The 18,484-nt window shown below is 50.8% G+C and overlaps 2 protein-coding genes and 1 long non-coding RNA gene across 10 annotated transcripts; all 3 read right to left on the bottom strand.

Annotated features, from left to right (window-relative positions):
• Positions 1–1,819: 1,819 nt before the first annotated feature.
• On the bottom strand, positions 1,820–3,728 carry LOC147209543 (uncharacterized). Its single transcript, XR_015100305.1, has 4 exons — positions 3,372–3,728; positions 3,120–3,216; positions 2,098–2,300; positions 1,820–1,887 (listed from the first exon to the last, which is right to left on the bottom strand). It is a non-coding gene; the product is annotated as an uncharacterized LOC147209543 (long non-coding RNA).
• A 449-nt stretch (positions 3,729–4,177) lies between these two features.
• tsr2 (TSR2 ribosome maturation factor) lies at positions 4,178–14,904 on the bottom strand. 8 transcript variants are annotated; one of them, XR_015100250.1, is made up of 11 exons: positions 14,799–14,904; positions 14,092–14,182; positions 12,984–13,075; positions 10,547–10,705; positions 7,606–7,779; positions 5,541–5,592; positions 5,352–5,475; positions 5,049–5,146; positions 4,801–4,947; positions 4,513–4,612; positions 4,178–4,425 (listed from the first exon to the last, which is right to left on the bottom strand). XR_015100250.1 is itself a non-coding variant. In XM_086105618.1 (7 exons), the coding sequence occupies exons 3-7, from the start codon at positions 5,439–5,441 to the stop codon at positions 4,372–4,374; spliced, it is 462 nt and encodes a 153-aa protein (XP_085961744.1). In that variant the 5' UTR covers positions 5,442–5,475; positions 5,541–5,592; positions 7,606–7,676; the 3' UTR covers positions 4,178–4,371. The 8 variants fall into 8 exon arrangements, 2 of the variants coding, with proteins under 2 accessions (XP_085961744.1, XP_085961743.1); XR_015100248.1 differs by having other exon boundaries at positions 5,049–5,475; XR_015100249.1 differs by lacking the exon at positions 5,541–5,592.
• Positions 14,905–15,650: 746 nt separating this feature from the next.
• Positions 15,651–18,463, bottom strand: stard15 (StAR-related lipid transfer (START) domain containing 15). Its single transcript, XM_086106050.1, has 6 exons — positions 18,022–18,463; positions 17,545–17,692; positions 16,962–17,065; positions 16,765–16,882; positions 16,612–16,664; positions 15,651–15,945 (listed from the first exon to the last, which is right to left on the bottom strand). The coding sequence occupies exons 1-6, from the start codon at positions 18,172–18,174 to the stop codon at positions 15,727–15,729; spliced, it is 795 nt and encodes a 264-aa protein (XP_085962176.1). The 5' UTR covers positions 18,175–18,463; the 3' UTR covers positions 15,651–15,726.
• Between the last annotated feature and the right edge of the window lie 21 nt (positions 18,464–18,484).

The following is an 18,484-nucleotide window of genomic DNA, read 5'->3' as shown; positions in this document are numbered from 1 at the left end:
TAGGGACTAGCAACAGTGTTATGGATAGAGGTCAGGTTTGGATAAGGATTCATGTTAGGAGCAGGGTCGAATATGAGGTGTTAAGTAGTCTGGAGTTAGGTGTGAGAGGGTCATCTTTATGGGTTGGGTTTAGCATTTGGGGGTTAGGATTAGGTGGTTTGACGATAAGATGTTAAGTGGTGAGGGTTAGGCTCGGATTAGGCGTTTCATCAGTTTGGCTTTTTGGGTTCAAGGGTGGGAGTAGGTGTTAGGGGTCAGAGATTAGGTCAAGAATTCGACAGTGGGGAGTTGTTAGGGGTTTGTGTAAGGTGTGGGGTTAGAATTAGAGGTTAGAGGGGCTACGGTTAGGCCATTGTGCACCTTGGGTTAGGTGCAATGTTCCTTCTAATTTTTCATATGTCTGTGCAAACAGACTCTGAGCACACCGATGACCACTGTGAGCAACATCAGAAGGTCATGGCTTAAGAAGATCAACTTACAAAAGCAATTTCCATCAATGTCTTTTTTAATGTACCGTATTTTCATGACTATAAGGCGCCATTAAAAGTCTTAAATTTTCTCCAAAATGGACAGGACGCCTTATAATGCAGAGCGTCTTGTGTATGTGCTGAGTTCCAAAACCTGACTGACAGCCGACACGCTGTTTATATAGAGAAAAGGCGGAAGTGAGTGTGGACAGCCATGCGGCAAAGAAGTCGGCCAATCAGTGAAGGGTGGGCGTGTATATAAACATATATGGAGAGAGAGAGAAAAGGCGGACGTGAGTGACAGGCATGCGGGGAAGAAGTCCGCCAATGAGTGAAGGGTGGGCGTGTAAGTGGACGCTAAAGGGACGCCCCAAGCAGGTACCAACGCCTGTATAAAGTGTGGCTATGTGCATTATTGCAAAACAACTTCGGTTTTGGTTTCTAAGAACCCCCGAAAATAAATTCTACAAAGAGACACGCCTACGAAGCTCAGTTCAAACTTCAAGCCATCGGTTATGTTTTTGGCATGCGTGCCCATCTCACAGCAGCGGTGAAAAACCAAGTCAAGCAAATGAACTCTGAGCTTGCCGTCATTCCCGGAGGCTTGACTAAAGAACTCCAACCGCTGGACATCGGCATCAACCGGGCGTTCAAAGTAAAGTTGCGACCGGGCGTTCAAAGTAAAGTTGCGAGCGGCATGGGAACAATGGATGATGGCAAACACAACTTTACAAAGAGTGAGAGGCAGCGCCGGGCGAGTTACGCCACAATTTGCGAATGGATTGTGGCTGCTTGGACGAAAGTGTCTGCTTGCACTGTTGTTTGAGCTTTTGGCAAAGCCGGCATCATTTCTGTGGAGCCACATGGCAATGAGAGTGACTCTGACAACGAGAGGGAACCCGGCGTTTTTGATGGATTACCGGTACTTGCACAATTGTTCAATTCTGATACAGAAGACGAGGACTTTGACGGATTTCTGGGTGATGATTGATCGAAAAACGTGAGTACATCGTAAGATGGCTAAATAAAATACAACCGAACTCAGTTTTGCTTCCGTTGCCTTTTTAAAAACGTGTTTTTAGCGTGTATCCGTACGTCTTGGCATGCTACCGTATGCTTCAAGCTAATGTGTTTTTAGCGTGCGCGCATGCATGCCGTATGTTTAAGCTGGCGTATGTTTTACCACTGTAAAACTGCGCCCAATAATACAGTGCGTTTTGTCTATGTGTCAAATACAGAAATAGCACCCGTTAATGAGACTGCGCCCAACAATACGGTGCGCCGAATGGTCGTGAATATACGGTAACTAATTTGGCACACTTAGAAGTGAAAAAAGACAAAACTCATTTGGATTGTTTGTGAGAGACAACTTTGGCTTTATTCAGTTAGGTCCAGTTTTGGCCTGGATGAGGGTCTTGATCTGGAAGAAATGAGACACACCTTTCAGGCGTAACATTTTGTTTACATAAACACATTCACATTTTCCACAATGGGTGCTGAATCTTGTGATAATCTTTTATTAGCATTTCTACTAATAAATTACCTAGTCATCATAGAATTTAATAATTAATGTCCATAAATAAATCATAATGAATGTGACTAGAATAAACAAATTAGACTACAATTTTACCTTCTTTTTCACATCTGTCGTCCTCACTTCTCCAATGGTTGTACACTTGAGTCTTCGTATAATTCCAACAGCATTCAAATGACTTCTGCTGAATGTGTCGCTTGGGGTAGTACAGCTTCCATTCGTCCATATTTTACATTGGAAAATTTTGTTTACAGGTCATGAGCTGCTCATCTGAATCAGGCGTGTTGCTCCTGGGGGAGCTGGAAAAAAGGCAGGACAGCGGCCCTTGAGGACCGAGTTTGGACACCCCTGGGTTTGAGGGTTTAAGGGAAATTAGGATTAAGGTTGAGGTTTAGAGTTAGCATTTGGAATATGGTTAAAGTGGTTAGGGGTAGGATTAGGGGTTAAAAGTTAGAGGGTTGACAGTGTTAGGGGTTTATGGTTGAGGTGAGGGTACGACGAGGGCGGCCCGGTAGTCCAGTGGTTGGCACGTCGGCTTCACAGTGCAGAGGTACCGGGTTCAATTCCAGCTCTGGCCTCCCTGTGTGGAGTTTGCATGTTCTCCCCGGGCCTGCGTGGGTTTTCTACGGGTGCTCCGGTTTCCTCCCACATTCCAAAAACATGCATGGCAGGCTGATTGGACGCTCTAAATTGTCCCTAGGTGTGAGTGTGGGCGTGAATGGTTGTTCGTCTCTGTGTGCCCTGCGATTGGCTGGCAACTGATTCAGGGTGTCCCCGCCTACTGCCCGAAGACGGCTGGGATAGGCTCCAGCACCCCCCGCAACCCTAGTGAGGATCAAGCGGTTCGGAAAATGGATGGATGGATGAGGGTACGACGTTCAGGGTTAGCGCTCGAGGTTTGAGATTGGGGTTAGAAATTAGAGTGAGGCAGATAGGCATCTTGGGTTCGGTGATTAGCTGTATAGACATTAAGGGTTAGGCCTTCAGAGTAAGGGTTCGAGGGATTTTGTTAAAGAGGATAGTCGGGTGTTAGGGTTAGCATTCTGAGTTGGAGATTTATTTTATTGGAACAGTGCACATTCATCAACACAAGAATAAACAGCAGAAATGCACCATACTTCCAAATGTTGGTTTTCAGCTGTAGCACGCATCACATAAAACACGGACAGTGATGCAATCTGAGCCACTTTTCCCGCATACACGTTTGAAGCAGTTCTAGATGAAAGAGGAGAGAATCGTGTCATTTCAGTGATCAGAGAAGTTATGCTCAAACAGTGCACACGTCTGAAACAAGCCAAGTTTGAAAGGAAACTAGAAGTTGTAGTGTCCATTGACGAAAAAAAAAAAAAAAGATTGGTTCACTTCTGTACCTTAAATTCGTTTCATCGACAGTCAGCACTGACGTTCCTCTCTCCTCATCCTCGGCTCCACAAGCCATCCATCCGCACCAGCGCAGACCGTCCAACAGCGGTGTCATCTCCACTAAATAGACCAGTCCTGTGAAAAAAGCTCATTACAGGTGCAAAGAACAAGCGCCTGGGTTTGGAATTGGGTGAGGGGATTAGAGATAGGGTTTTTGGTTTAGAGGGTTATGTGTTCGGTAGTTGGGGGCTAGGGTGAGAGGGTTAGGTGTGAGAAAGTTAGCGTTACGGGTTGGTTTAAGCAGGTTTTGTGTTTACTGTTATGAATTTAGGGTTAGGGTTAACAACTCATCTTAACCTCAATCCCACTCTTTACCCTCCCCCCCCCCAACTCCAACTTCTAACACCCCAAACGTGTATTCTTTAGGGTTGCAGTGACTAACTGATCACATGTCAGAATGACCTCGAACCCTCTCACCCTTCCTCTAACCTAAACCATAGCCCGACTTTAAACACTAAAACCGAACCCCCGTATCCTTCCAAAAGCGTCGAAACACCAAACCCAAATCACCTGTATGCCGAACCCGAACAGCCTAAATGCGTCATCGCATAACCCTAACACCTGACTATCCTCTTGAACAAAATCCCTCGAACCCCTCCTCTGAACGGGGGTTAGGGTTTTGTTTTTAAAGTTGGGCTATGGTTTAGGTTAGAGGAAGGGTGTGAGGGTTCGAGGTCATTCTGAAATGTGATCAGTTAGTCACTGCAACCCTAAAGAACACACGTTTGGGGTGTTATAGGTTGGAGTTGGGAGGGGGGGGTTAGGGTAAAGTGTAGGATTGAGGTTAGGATGAGTGTTAGGGGGTGGTGTTACGTTCGGAGGTGATACATTGTTATTTCACAACACTTGCAGCTGAATCAAAGCGCTTTACAGAACAGTTCACATCAAATCACAAATAGTCATATAACACAACAAGCATTAGTCGGTTAGGCAGTTAAGCGATTATGGTTACGCGGTGAGAGTTACGCATTTTGGCGCCTGGGAGGTGGACAAATACTGCATCTGCAAGACAGAAAGGAACCAGGACCGTTTGTGTGAATTTACCACACCGTATGTACAAAACGAGGTTTTGGGGCAATTCCGACTCACGTCCGTCTGGAAGAGCTGCAGACGCTGCTCTCGGATTTCCAAACGAAGCCAAACGATCCTGACAATCACGATGAACCTGCCTGTCTGACCAACGCTGGCGCTGGGGTAAACATCAGGCATGTCAACTTTGGATTGATGTCACCAGAGTTATGAATTGAACTATTAATTAATTTACTATTAGGTTGTAAAGACCTGCGCCGAATATTCTGACCTCATCATGTAGTTTCAGCAGCTATCTTCTTAATATTAGCCAGAGAAATATTTTGAAGTGCGATGCCTTCGGTGTACCTGCAGTGGACCACAATGGACGCAAAGGGCGGATTGGGCGCCTTTGACTTTCTTGGGGAACTTGAGCATGCCGAGGGGAGAGAAGGGCCAGCTGGTGAAATGGAGCTGCGTGACCACACGTGGCATCTTGCCGGCAGCGCAGGGTTGCTATGCGATGAACATAAAGTGCTAGATTGGCAAGCCTTGCACAGAACGAGCCATTCGATGCTTCTGCCAGCGTATGTGTTGGATGTAGAACTTGAATTTACACATCGCGTAATCCACCAGGATGGCAGAGTCCTCCACTGCCACGCGCACGTTCCCGTAGGTCCAGCAGCCCTGATTCGGCCAGTACTGGTAACACGTCCTACATGGCAATGGACATCTTTCATTTTGTGACAAATGGCAATTTCAGAGCCCTTGGAATGTTAATTCTCCACCATCGCTTTGACTATTCCTCCATTTTTCTCTTGCCACTTGCAATGGCAAGGAATTTTAGATCTAACTGAAGAAAATGAGGGTGCGACCCGAATGAAATTTTTGGGAGGATTTTTATGCCGCCGTTTTCCCACCTGTTTTGCTGCATGACAACCACTCACTTCCTTCCTCTCCTTCAGGTGCGCCAGCATGACAACAGTCGACACATTCTGCTCCCAAATCATCCTCCAGAGATCAGCTATCGTGTCCTCTTTGGACCTGGCACAACAAAAATCTTGTTTGTTTTTTGTGAAGTAACTCGAATCAAGTGAACATCAACATACCTTGTGCTGCTGAGAATTTGTTCTTTATGGTGAAACCCTGTTCAAGGAAAACCTGGAAGAAAATCATACAATTATCTACCACTCACGTCAATGTTGAAGGTGGTGTACGAGTGTTAGGGGGTCAGGTGTTTGGGTCTGATGATTGGGGTTAGGTTTAAGAATAGGATCAGGGGTTCGGGTTACGGAATTTAGGCTTCGGAGTGTGAGTTCTTCACTGTAAAATGTGGGAGCCCCTTTGGCCCTGCACGGCAAGCTGCGATAGCTGCCCTCTGGTGGTCAAAATTTGTCACTACAACCTGAAAGAATACAGGTCGAGGGTGTTCAAAGTTTAGTTCTACCCTTTAGAGTCATGGTGTCACATCTAATTCGTAATTATCACATTTGGTAATAGCAAACTGAATAAAGTACGAGTAAAATAATGACACAATAAAAGCAATGACTAAAGAAAAAATATCCCTAAAAGAGACATTTAAACACGATTTACATTCTTCGTGAGTGCCGCAATGAATGCTGGGAAGGTATAGTTTCTCGCCCAGCATTTCGCGACCGTATGTTGTAATACACGCAGACCATTCAAATTTAGACATGCGTACAACTTCAAAAACTTCTTAAAACACATCGTGAAGATTGGAAAAAGTGGCAGAATGTCATTTAATTTTTTTTCCAGAATATCATTAAATAAGTCAAAAGGAGCGAGAGTGGAAGTCATTTTATATTTCATGTGACGTCGAAGACATTACACCTCAATCACGCTGATAAGCCGCTTGAGTTTTTTTTCAGCGGAAATGTGCCGTATATTGGCAACAATCATCCCGCTTTGTGCCTGCTACTCGGAGCCATTAATCCAGAATCCAGTATTTGATTTTTTTTAAAATTCTGCGCAAATCTTTTTTTTTTTAAGCAGGTTAAAGTTTTTTTTTTAAATATTGTGCTGAGTTAATGTTGGTAATCAGTTTGAATGCATTATTTTTTGATTTTGTCGTTTTATTTTTCAGTGTTTTCACATTTTTATCGTTTAAGGATCTAGTTTTATTTTTCAATTTCAGATGCACTTTAAATATTTTCTGTTACACTTACGAAAGCTATTCTTTTTAAGTTGGTCCATATTTCTTGTTTGAAAGTGCTCTATAAATACAGTTGAGTCTTACATGTTCATAAGGATACAGTGTTATGCAAAGGTGTATTTATCACAATTTTATAGACAAATGATCATATTTTTGGGCGCGCGGGGAGGCGCGAGATGTTTTCTTCTCTCTGGGGGGGGGCATGACAGAAAATAATTGAGAAGCATTGTCGTAGTATCAATAAAATGTTATCAATAGCCGCACCTACAAAAAAATGTGAATACTCATTGCAGGTCGTCAGATTTTGTTCTTTTTATTTTTTTAACTTGCCCGTATGTCACATGTATTTATTTATTTTTCTTTTCCCTGCAACGTGAACAGTAGAAGTCCAATCCTCTCGAATCCAACCCTTGCGGCCACGAAGCTTAGGTTGCGCTCATCCGCAAAATACATCATCAATGGCCAATTGCGCGCTCCGGTCCTTGGGAGATGACTCACAATTGTCCGCGCATTGCAAAGAGGTCAAGCGTGTCACTGCGCTCTTTTGATATTTGACTCGGCGCTTGGAAACACGACGCATAAAGTGGACATTTGTGGCGATGGCAATAATTTAGCCACAAAAACGCTTCCTTCCTTCCTTCGGCCCGGCAATGCCGCAAAGTCATTTGGAGCAAAGTGACATCGCGACGCTTCATCTCATGTCGGCAAAATATTTCGACCTCCTCCCGCCTGGCTCCTCTGTCAGTCTGAGATGAGCCCCAACAAGCACGACCTTATCTCCCGCGCTTGCGCTGACGTGATGTCGCGTCATCCCACGCCGCATCCGTGCGGAGGCGGCTCACTTGGCCGAGGCGTGCCGTTCTCACGTCGAGACGCTTTTGCCATGTCGACAAGTACAGCAAAACAATGGATTGGACGAAAACACTTGTATTGGGTAGCTGCAGCGTGAAGGTAGCCTATAAAGTTATAGAGTCATGTGACCGCTCATGATGACGTCACACCTCAACGTGCGCTGCCAAGTCCTCAAAGTTCAGAAAAGCACAGGTCAAAGTTCATCTCCTCTGTTACTTCCTCTTTCCAACCAGAGTCCATCCATCTTCGTCATCATGAGGAGGAGGAGGGGGAGGGGGATGTGCTGTATTGGCTGACGCACACTCAATCTCCATCTCCATCTCCTACACACACAACACACACTTATTGGCTCGTGTGCTCAAAGGATTTTGAGCCAAACACGCACAGAGGAATTTTGCTGTTTGTTTGCTACCCACCCCCCCACCGAGCAACCAGCTCATGGACCAACACCCCCGAGGAACCTTGGGACCGTAAAGACTGCTTTGTTTGCTTTTTTAATTTTTTTTCCATCATGCACAAATGGTTCCCCCTCAAGGGTCACGGGATCCATTTGATTTCAACGAGCTCATCTTGAAAATAAGTCCAGTCATCTATTGCAAACCTACGAGGAGGAGATTTTCATCAACCGTATCGCGCCCATCCCGAGGACGGCTTTCGGTCCCGCTGGAACACACATTTTTCAAAGTATTCTAATCCTGACGTGTTGCGGTGTTTCTTTCCTGAACACTGAATCAATCTATTCAAATCACTTTGGATGACAGGCAAAGTGTTTTTAACTGTATCTGACTGCAAGGTGGAGTTAAAAAATATTTAAAAAACTAAATGTCAGTACAAAGCTGTTGCTCTGACTCCGAAAAAAAGCCCGCCAATAAAAAAAATGAATGCAATGAAGACGGATGGAGAGGAGTGCTGCGAATGTGGTCCACTTGAACAATTTGGTGTGTCAAAGTGGGAAATTGCTCAACACTCGGCTCTCAGAAGCAACGTGAATCATCAAACCTCCCTTCTCAATCAGAAACCTCCCCGTAGCGGGAGCGAGGCCCTCAAACGTTTCCCAGATGGGCGCCTCGCGCCCGACACGCAGGAGCGCGGCTCGAGCGCAACTCGGCGTGCTCAGGGAAGTCGTTGAAGAAGACGGAGCGATTCACGGAGCCGTTGGCTTGCTTTTTTTTTTTTTCTTGCCATACAGTGATCATTTGACAGTTTACCCCCAGCGAGTCCTGCGGGACTCGCTGATCAGAAAAGGATGAGTCCCATGATGCATTTAGAGAGTCCCAAATTTCAAATTCTGAAATGGTCTACTTATTCAATTGCATAGGATATTAACACAAACAGCAACATATACGTACAATTAGACAAACAAATGCTGCAAAAACGGAAATAATTCAGGCGCAGGCTTGAGGGATTCGGAAATTCAGGGTCGCCGTTTTTCGGTTCCGTCGGATTACCCGATGGGAAACCACGGTGACTAATTTGGGGTTCCGTAAACGTTCATCATTGGAACCGATATGCATAAACAAGAATTCTGAAACTCCAAAGTAGAATGTTTCAAGGGGAAATGTTTGAAAACTATCCATGAACAATGAACATTACATCAGCAGCTGTGTAATTCCAAAAAAGAAAACGGTGTGGCATCATGAATACAGCATCCCACAAAATCAGAGTCTTTTTTCCAATCTCACAGCGCCAAGATGAATTTACTGGTAAGTATTGATGTGGCTCGACGTCCTCTTCCCAAGACGACGCGCGTGTAATCGACTACCAATTTGACGAAAGAATCGACCACGCGTCATCGTTAGTTCTACCGACAGTTAACATTAGCATCACTACACCTTGTGACGAATGCTTTATTCCTAAAGTTACCACGCTACAAGCAGTCAATGATACAATAACCAAGACCGTTTCATCTTATTTTTCATAGCGATTAGCCTGGAGATCAAATGACGGACGATTCATACGAACAATCAGACCGGCGTTCCCATTTCTTAAGTCGTAATTAGTAGACCTTTGTGAGTTTTTTTCGCCGCCATCGCAAGCTTTCATCCGCGCGATTCCTCAGTTTTCGGACTAAAATAGCAACCCGCACGCGCACGTAACGTCATCTGTTCCGTCCCCCCCAACACTGAAAACAAAACAAAAGTAAATTAGAAGAAACACACTCACGCGCCGCGCCATAAGCACCCATACAGACACAGTGTAATGGCGTTGATCACACAGGAGAGATTTGATCGCGTACAGTCAACTCGTGCGCGGTGACTTTTACGGTTAAACGATTTTTCGGTACCGTCAAAGTGACGCCACAACGGCCATTTCTCCCCCGCCCCATTCAAAGCGGTGATGTAAATTATTGACCAATCAAAGGCCTGAATGTTCTCATCCCAAACGCTCCACCTTGAAACTGGGGCGAACATTTTACACGTTTACTGCTCATCCCTTAAAACTGAGGTGGGCAAACTACGGCCCGCGGGCCAAATCCGACCCGTTGGTCTTTTTAATCCGGCCCGCCGAAGGTTGGTGCACAATTAAGGTTCGATGTCAACGACTGCATTCATTTCATTTGGACTTGTAATGACAGGCATTTCAACGCCAGGTGGCACAGTTACTTGAAGTTGCAGAGCATAGGGAGGAAGGGGGAGACGATATGGAAGCCCGCAGTAGCGCCAAGTCAAGCAAATCCCGTTCGATACAACGGAATAATGTACTCTTAAAGTCTGAAAAACGTGCCAAAAACTGCAAAATACTGCTTTTTAAATAAAGAAATCCAATTAATATTATGTCGAATTTAGTTCACCCTTTTGATCCGGCCCTCCATAATATTTTCTGGTTCTCATGTGGCCCTATGCAAAAAATAATTGCCCACCCCTGCCTTAAAAGAAGAAGTGGGTGTTTATCACCAAAAGAGCATAAAAGCATGCCTTGTTTTTTATTTTAACAAGTCCTTACTTCTGTGGGACATTTTCCCGGGGGGGGGACATGCGCCGGGGCCAACAGGATACGCAAAGATTCGTTAGTGACAGCCGGAATGCGTAGGGAAGACAATCGGCGGCGGTGCGGGCGGAGTAGCGCGCCGGCGAGCGCGCGCGACCTCACCTGAGTTGGGCCGTCGCTGTCCGAGTCTGACTGCCCGGGCGGGGCCGCGACCTTTGCCCTGGGCGCCTGCTTCTGTGTCAGCAAGTGGATCGAGTGCGACAGTTGCTGCAGCGCCCCCTGCTGCCACTGACTGAACATCCGCATGAGTTGGACGCACATCTGAGGACACACGCAAAGCGCACACATCAGCCTTGTCAACGAGTAGGCCAATTGTGTGTGCGGGATGGGGGGGGCTTGCAGGGATTTTTTTAGGGTTTTTTTTCAGACTTGGTGAGAGAGGCGCGCACTGTAAATGGACTTGGCAAGTAACTTAGGACTATCTCCACTCAACTGTGTTTCTTTAGCACTTCCGAGTGGCTTTGCGAACCCGCTTGGAAACCAAAACGTTGGTGACGCCAGCTCGTGTTTGCCAATGGATGGAAACTCGATCCGGATCGGAACATGCGGTTAGGTTGCTTGTTTTTAGTTGCATATTATGAATGATAAAGTGATTATGCTTGCAATGAAGAACGCTTATATAAAATATAAAATAAAATATATATTTCTTTGAAGTCAAGATGGCGCCCGAGTAGGCAGCCGTCAGCAAGTGCTCTCATGAGCCTTGCTTTTTTTTTGTGTGTGTGTGTTTGTTTTGTCACTTTGTGTTTGTTGTTACGTCGTGTGGAAATGATGTGGACTTTTTTCAGCATTTTTTGGCCACAACATTCATCAAGGAGGAGACTCTGTGCTCGGTGGTTGCGCCTTCTCGGCAGCATGGGTATACCAGCACTGTTTTTGCCCGGGAGGAATGTCGGCGCCATTTGACTGTCGTTGCTGGACAGTCCCGGGGCGCTTGTGTCTTGCACCTGTAATGGGCAGCATTTTTCACAGCCCCGCTTTGTTCAGCGGAGAGATCGGTGCTGTTGAACGGTCTGCGGCTGGATGGATGTGAGGCTTGAGGAGCCGACGATGAGAAGAAAGGAGCGTTAGCGCGGAGCGCCGATGCGGATTTGGAACTGGGAGTCGCGGCTTGGAGTTTGAAGCGGATTACGTGGGACGGGAGAAGTGAGCCAATCTCTTTTTCGTCAATGGACGCTACGGCTTCGTGTTTGCTTTCAAAACTTAGCTTGTAGCAGACGTGTGCACATTTTCAGCATGACGTCTCTGATCCACTGGTGAAAGGACACTTTGATCCTCTCCTCTTTCATCTAGAACTGCTTCAGACAACAAAGTGTATGCAGAAAAGTGGTGAAGATTGCACGACTGTGTCCTATGTGTTGTGTTGTGTTATTTTTGTTATTTTGACTTCAAAATGGCGCCGCGAGAGTGGCTGCCTTTCCAGCAGCTCCTATATTTTGTTGTTCTACTTCTTCCTTTCATAACTTTGCTGCTGTGAATTGGGAATTTCTCCATTGCGAGACTAATAAAGGTTTTCTTATCTTATCTTATGCTCGCATTTATAATCTGCGAATGCTTAGCGCACCTTTCCGAGAAAGCGCTTGGAAAGAGAGAAGTACGAAGACAAAACAGGAGCACGTTCGGACGCGGACGGAGCCGTCAACACAACTTGCCGTCTTTGCAATGACTGCGCACGCGTACGTCACATCGTCCAACAAGTTGAGTGTGTCTTCAACAGCCCACGCCCTTTGGGTTGGACACACCCGTGTATCAGATTGCCAAGAAATGCGAGGGCGAGCGGGGAGATCCTCGGGTGACGTGCAGAGAACTGAAACCTAACGCACCACCCCCCCCCCCCCCCCCCGCTCCCCGGTACCAGAATTGAGTCTCCTGTCTCCTCCTGCCGATGTTTTATTTCTGAATGTCTCATTGATAAACCTGACACATGCAGACACATAATGCACAGGAAAAGGGGGGGGGGGTGCGGAGGAAGGGCAACATTGATTTCACTCATTTGTTTCAAAAAGGGAAACTTGCACGTGAGATGAGTTCACCGCTGACAAAGTGAAATCAGTCAAGCCTTGAATTGTTTCACTTTGGATGATGAGGGCAGAAAGACCCCCAACAGAAAAAAGACATCATCCGCCTTTCCCAAATGGAACAAAGTTGAACATTGCAGCCCCCCCCCCTCCTTCCGTGTTGCAATCCTGCCAGCTAAAAGGCCTTCGGAGGTTTTCCTCGACCTCGAAACACTCCGAGCCCGGCTCGGTCAAGACGGCTGTGCGGAAAACCCTCGTTGAGCGCCTCCGTTCGGGGAAGAGGCGGCCGTTGCGGCGGAAGCGCCGCGTGAGCGGACGCCGGCGGAATGCGGAGGGCACGAGGAGGCCGCAAAAGGCGCCCCAGGGATCTTGAGGGAGGACGGCCGACGCAGCGGCCGTCCGGATAAACCTTCGCGAGGGCCGGTGTGAGCGACTTTGACAAGCAAAGGCGCTCGTTGGCCATCGTCGCCGTCATGGAGACGACGAGTGCAACGGTGACGACGAGAGAAAGGCGCGCATACCTGAGGTAAACTGCCATCATCCACCAGGGTATGAAACTCTTGATCCATGAGGGCGCCGATGAAATCTTCCACTTCATCTTGCGCCAGATCGGCTGACGGCACCAAAGACAAAAGGACAAAACTCATTGAGCGGCCCGAAATCGGCTCGCGCGCCAACGTCGGCCGGCTTTTTCGCGCCGACTCCGACGACGGGGACGTCGCCTTTGACCGAAAGGCCAGGAAGACGGCGCGGGGCCGACTCCCAATTTCACGCACGGGAGAGGAAAAACATTTTCCGCGGCCAGGGACACTCCCGTCCGCCCATCGGCCGTTGTTGTGCAAAAGGACGTCGCCGGCTAAGCCGTTGGCCCGAAGTAGCCGATCGTGACGGCGCGCGCGGTCTGGCCGCGCATCGTATTTTGTGGCGGCGAAAACTCTCGCCCCAACTTTGGTCTTCGTCCACATTACGACTTCATCAATAACGCCTCCTGCGGCGGCTTCCGCGCGGAGTTCAACTTTCAGCAGCAATCGCGGATGGGCAGGAGGGATCGGCCCGGCTCGTCGACACGCAAGCGCGAGTCGGAAATATGCGGGCCGTTCCTCTGCTCATCCGTGGTCTACCGCAAGACTTGGATGTCCCGAACTCCCCAAATTTGGGCGCAGCCAAAGGAGAGTCCCGCCTAGCGGACGGCTCGCCTTCATTTGCGGAACGCGGCCTTTTCCCGACGCGCGGCGAGTCCGAAGAGACTCGGAGCAGACCGAGCGGACGAGCGCCGCGCGTCGCCGCCCCGACGACATCGGCGCGCCGCCGCAAATGCAGCCCGCCGGCACCGATCCCTTTCTTGCCAATTAACCTGACACAGAGTTGACTGTGGGGCATATCGAGGCCAGCGGGCATTTAGAGAATGCGCACGTGACGCGCGTCGACGGGGAAGGCCCTCCCGCTCGGATCGCCTGGCCCAGAGCGCGCACGGCACATCCCGCAAAGGTGCCGCACGGAAGACATCGGAAGGATCCTTTTTCTGAATGAGGAGCACAGCCTGGGTCCCAAGAGAGCGACGCGGGCCCCAAGTGAGCCGCCTCTCGATCGCTCCGGCGCGTTGACGTTGAATGCTGCTGACGTACTTACGGTTGTCATGGAAGTACTGCTGGACAACATCCACCAGCCAATCGGCTTTCTCTTGCCCGTAGGCGCCTCCAAAGCCGTTCTCCACCGCAATCTGAAAGCAGGCATTGGCGGTCAGTCGCATCGCTGCACCAAGCCACCCATCGAAGCCGAATAGGGACGACAGGATTTGGAAGAAGAACGACACCACAAAGCGACGTCAAACATGCCTTGCGCACACGGAATGTTTGGAATTCGGTCACCTCCTACAACGGCCCGAGTTTCTTATTCTTCGAGTCAAAAGCGGCTCGGAGTCGTCACTCTCGAGATGGGCGCGCGTCTGCTACAAGCTCCGTTCGAAGCCGTGGCGTCCATTGACGACAGAAAAAAAGCAAGCCAACGGCTCCAGCTTCTTGGTCGACTTCGAAAATGTGTTGAGGGCCTCGCTCCGGCTTCGGATTGAGAGCGGAAGTCGGAGGATTCGCGTTGCTCTTTTCTCGCGGTCGCCCGCAGCCGCCCCCCTTTCTCGAAGGAGGCCCGGATTCGCCACTTGTCGATGACGGTCCAAAATAATTGATTAGAAAGCTCCAAAAGCTGCGTTCGAAGCGACGCGTCGACACGAGCCACGCGGCGGAGACTCATCGATCTCCGCGCGCGTCACGAGGTCATCGACGGCTTCGCGCGCACCCGCCTCGAATCGTCAACGCGTCGGGACGAGAGTTCGGGTTCACCTGCAGGGCCGGCCACGCGCGCAGGGTCGCTCTCACCGCGTCGGCGAAAAGCGCACGCGAATCCGCGGACGCCGCCATGTCTGCCGAGTCAGACATCACCAGTCGATCGCGGTGAGCCGATATGGCTCAGACACAAAAAGTCGATCCTCTACTTTTCCGGGCGGGACAGCAGCGCCCCTCCAGGACCTGACTTTGACACCCCTGCGTGAGAGTCTCTGGTAACTTTCCACTTCCAAAAAAAATAACAAAATACATCAGACATGCACCCCCGCCCCCACCCCGCCTTTCCAGACTCCAGCCCGTTCCAGTGGGCTCCTGACCAGCAAATTTGTAGCTGCAAGTGATTTGTCTGTCCTGGTCTTTTGTCTCGTCATTGAGTACTGCAACTGTTGCAATTGTCACTTTGATGAGGTCTGACCGATTTGGTTCTTATTTCGGTCATTTGGGTTTTCAACTTTGATGTGTCTCACTGTGCTCGTTGACAAACCTGCCTTGGGACTACGGCTGAAAACTGGCATGTATGCCAAGTCCGGCGCAGTGGCACTGTTTATTCTTGTGCTGATCAATGGCCGCCATCCCAGTGAAATAAATACATCAATAAATAACGTGTGTGTGTGTGTGGCCCGCGTTTTTCTGGCGACCAGTTGAGGCCGTAGGCGGCCGCACGGGCCGGCCTATCCTTTCACGTTTCGGATGCGGTTTAACTGTTGTACTTTCGAAACCTGCCGCGAAAACTGCGACATGTTATTGCTCATTTTTGGATTGCGGTTTTGGGTTTCATCCATCCATCCAGGATAGCTTTGGGACTCGACGAGACAAAAGCGATGCTTCCGCGTCCAAAATGACCAGATTTATTTGCACGGTGACAACACAGCAAAGCAAAGAAGCCCCCCCCTCCCTCGCCGCCAAAAGGGGAGCGCGGACACGCTCAAGTCTCGTCGTCGTCATCGCCGCGCTCGGTCTTGTCCTCGCTCAGGCCGCTCTCGTCGATGTTCTCCAAGGAATCGGCGCGTTGCGGCGTCAACTCGGACACGCCGATGCGCGGCAAGGCGCTCTGCTCCGGAAACCTCCACGGCTTCAGGTACGGCTCGTGTCCGCGCTTCCACTCGGGATACTTCTGAGAGGCCTTGTAGAGCTTCCTCATCGCCTGAGAAACCACACGGCACACTCGGCAAAGACCCCTCTGGGAAACCCTCGCAAGGCCGAGAGAGCCCCGTAAATGCCCTTTTGGTTAGCGTTCAAACTACCCGGCCAAGAAAGACCATTTGGGTGCGAGTTTGATGAATATGCGTGTGTGTGTGTGTGTGAGGGGAGGGGGGGGGGCGCCCTCAAGCGCTTGCTAGGCACAAAGCGGAGCGGCAGACTCATTTGGACCACGAGCATATCCGCTTCCGCCCGCAAGTTCTCCCGCGCGTACGTCGAGCGGTTGTGGCCGCAAGCGCCATTGTGAGTGCGAGCGCTACCGAAGAGCAGGCGGCGCGAGCCGGCGCGAGATGAGACCGACGGCGGGGAATAACCGAGACCGCGGCGCCGAGGAAGCGAGCGGGCCAGAAAGCCGCCTCGTCGCCGGCCGGGTAGGCCCCGAGGAACCGGCGGGGACGTCGGAGAACAGGAAAGAAAACAACACCGCCGCCGCAAACCTTCTCCGCGTTTCGGGCGGCACGAGACGCGACAAGTTTCTGTCATCTTGTCTAGCGGCCGGAAAGACCCTGCCGCTGACCGTTTCCAAAGGTCCGCGCGGGCCGGAGAAGGAAAATAAATCCCTTTGCGGCGCTTACTTTGCCGCCATTTAGAACGGCGGGACTTGAGTTACCTTGGGAGCCACAAACTGAGAGACTCTGTTCACCACCCACTTTGGTAAAGAACCTAGAAACACAAGAAAAGACTTGCTTCAACGGCAAGACGGGGGCCCGCGCGGCGCTCGCGCACCTCCGTCGGCACGAGAGCGGGATGTCATTGCGGTCACCTCGAGGGTCCAGCTGACTGAGGTAGTACAGCGACGAGCCGGCGGCACCGCCGGACTGGACAAAGTAGCCGGTGAGCAGCGAGACGGCGCGGACAAAGTCCTTCTTGGGAGGATGTTGCTGCCGGGACACGGGCGCGAGCCGTCAAAGACAGCGGACTTGGACGGCCGCGGTCGTTTCGACGCGACGAAATATTTACCGCGTGTTTGACGGAGGAGTTGATGATCAGGAAGTCGTCGCCGAGCGGGAGCCAGGACCTCAAGGTCACAAAGTCCCGATTCTTCAGCGGACCGGGACACCTCCCTTCGAGCGGGAACATTCGTTGATGAGCGCGCCCGTGCGTTTCCGAAGCTCTCTGGCCTGGTTAGGCTGACGGGCGAGCCAAATTTGAGCCGGGCTCCCCCGCGAAGCCCTTTCACGACCTTTTCTTATTTCGGGCCGAGCGAGACCGTCGGCAAAAGCGGCCGAGATGCAAACGGCCCGAGCTCGGCTCACGGGGCCAAAACCGCGTCGTTGCCCCGCCGGGGGCCGGCGACGGCAGCGAGACTCCGGCTCGGTCACCCCGGCGCGGCGCCGGCAACGGCTGCGGCGGCGAGAGCAAGTCGGCTGCTTGGGCTGCTCCCATCTCGGCTCTTTTTTTGCGCTCTTGGTGCCGGCCGAGCTGGAAAACGGCACCGAAGCGTAAGCAACCCCTTTTTTTCTTCTTTTAGCAACAACTCAAACAGGATTGAAATGGAGTCCGGCGGCATCCCGAGCGAGTCGGGCATCGGATGGCAGCTCACAGGAATAATAGCCCACGTCGGCGTTGACGGTCAGCCGGCCGATGTCGTAGGCGTCGATCATGTTGCTGTCCCACTTCCTGCGGTAGCCGCCGTCGTGGAGGACGTCGTACAGCGTCTCGGCACTCACGCCCCCGCACGCCATCCTCATCTGAATAGCACGGCGAGAGCGGCGCAGCGTCAACGCAATGCGTCTTTTCCACTCGTCATGAAATTCAATCCGCGGCCTCCTTGAAAATGCACCCGGGAGGCTTTCCGCCTGCGTCCGAACCGCGCGTGTGCCGTCCGGGCCGCCTTAGGTTGTGATGCAAGCGCGTTTGCGCGGCGTGTGCCGCGCGGCCGACCAAAGAGGAAATGTGAAACGCGTTTGCGGGGAGGCCAAAGAAGAAGGCCGGCCGGACCCGACGTTTGATGGTGACCCGACCGAGCCTCGGCTGTGTGTGATTTAGCGCTGCCGTTTGCATGCGGCAGAACGATCACCTTGATCTTTTGAACGCCGTCGCCGTCGCCGTCGTCGGGGCGGCACCACACGGTGACGCCTCCCTTGTGGTAGCGCCTGGACCAGCCTTGGGTGTCGAGGCACTGAGCCTTGAAGGAGGAGAAGTCCGAGTCGTCCGGAATGCGAACGGCCATCTCGCCCCCCCGGCGCTTTTGTCGCGGGCGGCCGGCGAACAGGCGTCGCTTTCGGCTGCGATTCAGGTGACCTGACGTCGGGGCTCACGTGATCCGGCGCGCCGCCTCTCCGCTCGGCCGCAAAGGAAACCCGACTCGCGGCCGCGGCGCTTCGGTTGCCGGGGAGATTTCTCACTCGACTGTCAAATATGTCGGCGCCGTCTCCCGCCGGCCACGAGCCGAAGCTGCCGAAAACCCTTCGCCCCTGCGCTCGAGGGACGGCCGTCGCGCGCGCGCGCTCGGCCTCGTCACGTTGCGAGGTGGTGGTGGA

Source organism: Hippocampus guttulatus, chromosome 2 (genome assembly GCF_054856545.1).
Source record: "Hippocampus guttulatus isolate MCC_2025c chromosome 2, RoL_Hgut_1.0, whole genome shotgun sequence".
In the NCBI taxonomy this organism is placed as follows: domain Eukaryota; kingdom Metazoa; phylum Chordata; class Actinopteri; order Syngnathiformes; family Syngnathidae; genus Hippocampus; species Hippocampus guttulatus.
Note: the sequence above shows the minus strand (reverse complement) of the source record. Positions and strands in the feature narration are given on the sequence as shown.

What these genes read in the sequence shown, in the direction of transcription:
- tsr2 (XM_086105617.1), bottom strand. Translation starts at nt 14,894, where the DNA reads ATGTCTGACTCGGCAGACATGGCGGCGTCCGCGGATTCGCGTGCGCTT. An exon ending in GCGCGTGGCCGGCCCTGCAG is followed by an intron (nt 14,183 to 14,798) that starts GTGAACCCGAAC and finishes GCCTGCTTTCAG; the next exon opens with ATTGCGGTGGAGAACGGCTT. An exon ending in ACAGCGACGGCCCAACTCAG is followed by an intron (nt 7,780 to 10,546) that starts GTGAGGTCGCGC and finishes TTGTGTGTGTAG; the next exon opens with GAGATGGAGATGGAGATTGA.
- stard15 (XM_086106050.1), bottom strand. Translation starts at nt 18,174, where the DNA reads ATGGCCGTTCGCATTCCGGACGACTCGGACTTCTCCTCCTTCAAGGCT. An exon ending in ACGGCGTTCAAAAGATCAAG is followed by an intron (nt 17,693 to 18,021) that starts GTGATCGTTCTG and finishes CGTGCTATTCAG; the next exon opens with ATGAGGATGGCGTGCGGGGG. An exon ending in CTCAGTTTGTGGCTCCCAAG is followed by an intron (nt 15,946 to 16,611) that starts GTAACTCAAGTC and finishes GTGGTTTCTCAG; the next exon opens with GCGATGAGGAAGCTCTACAA.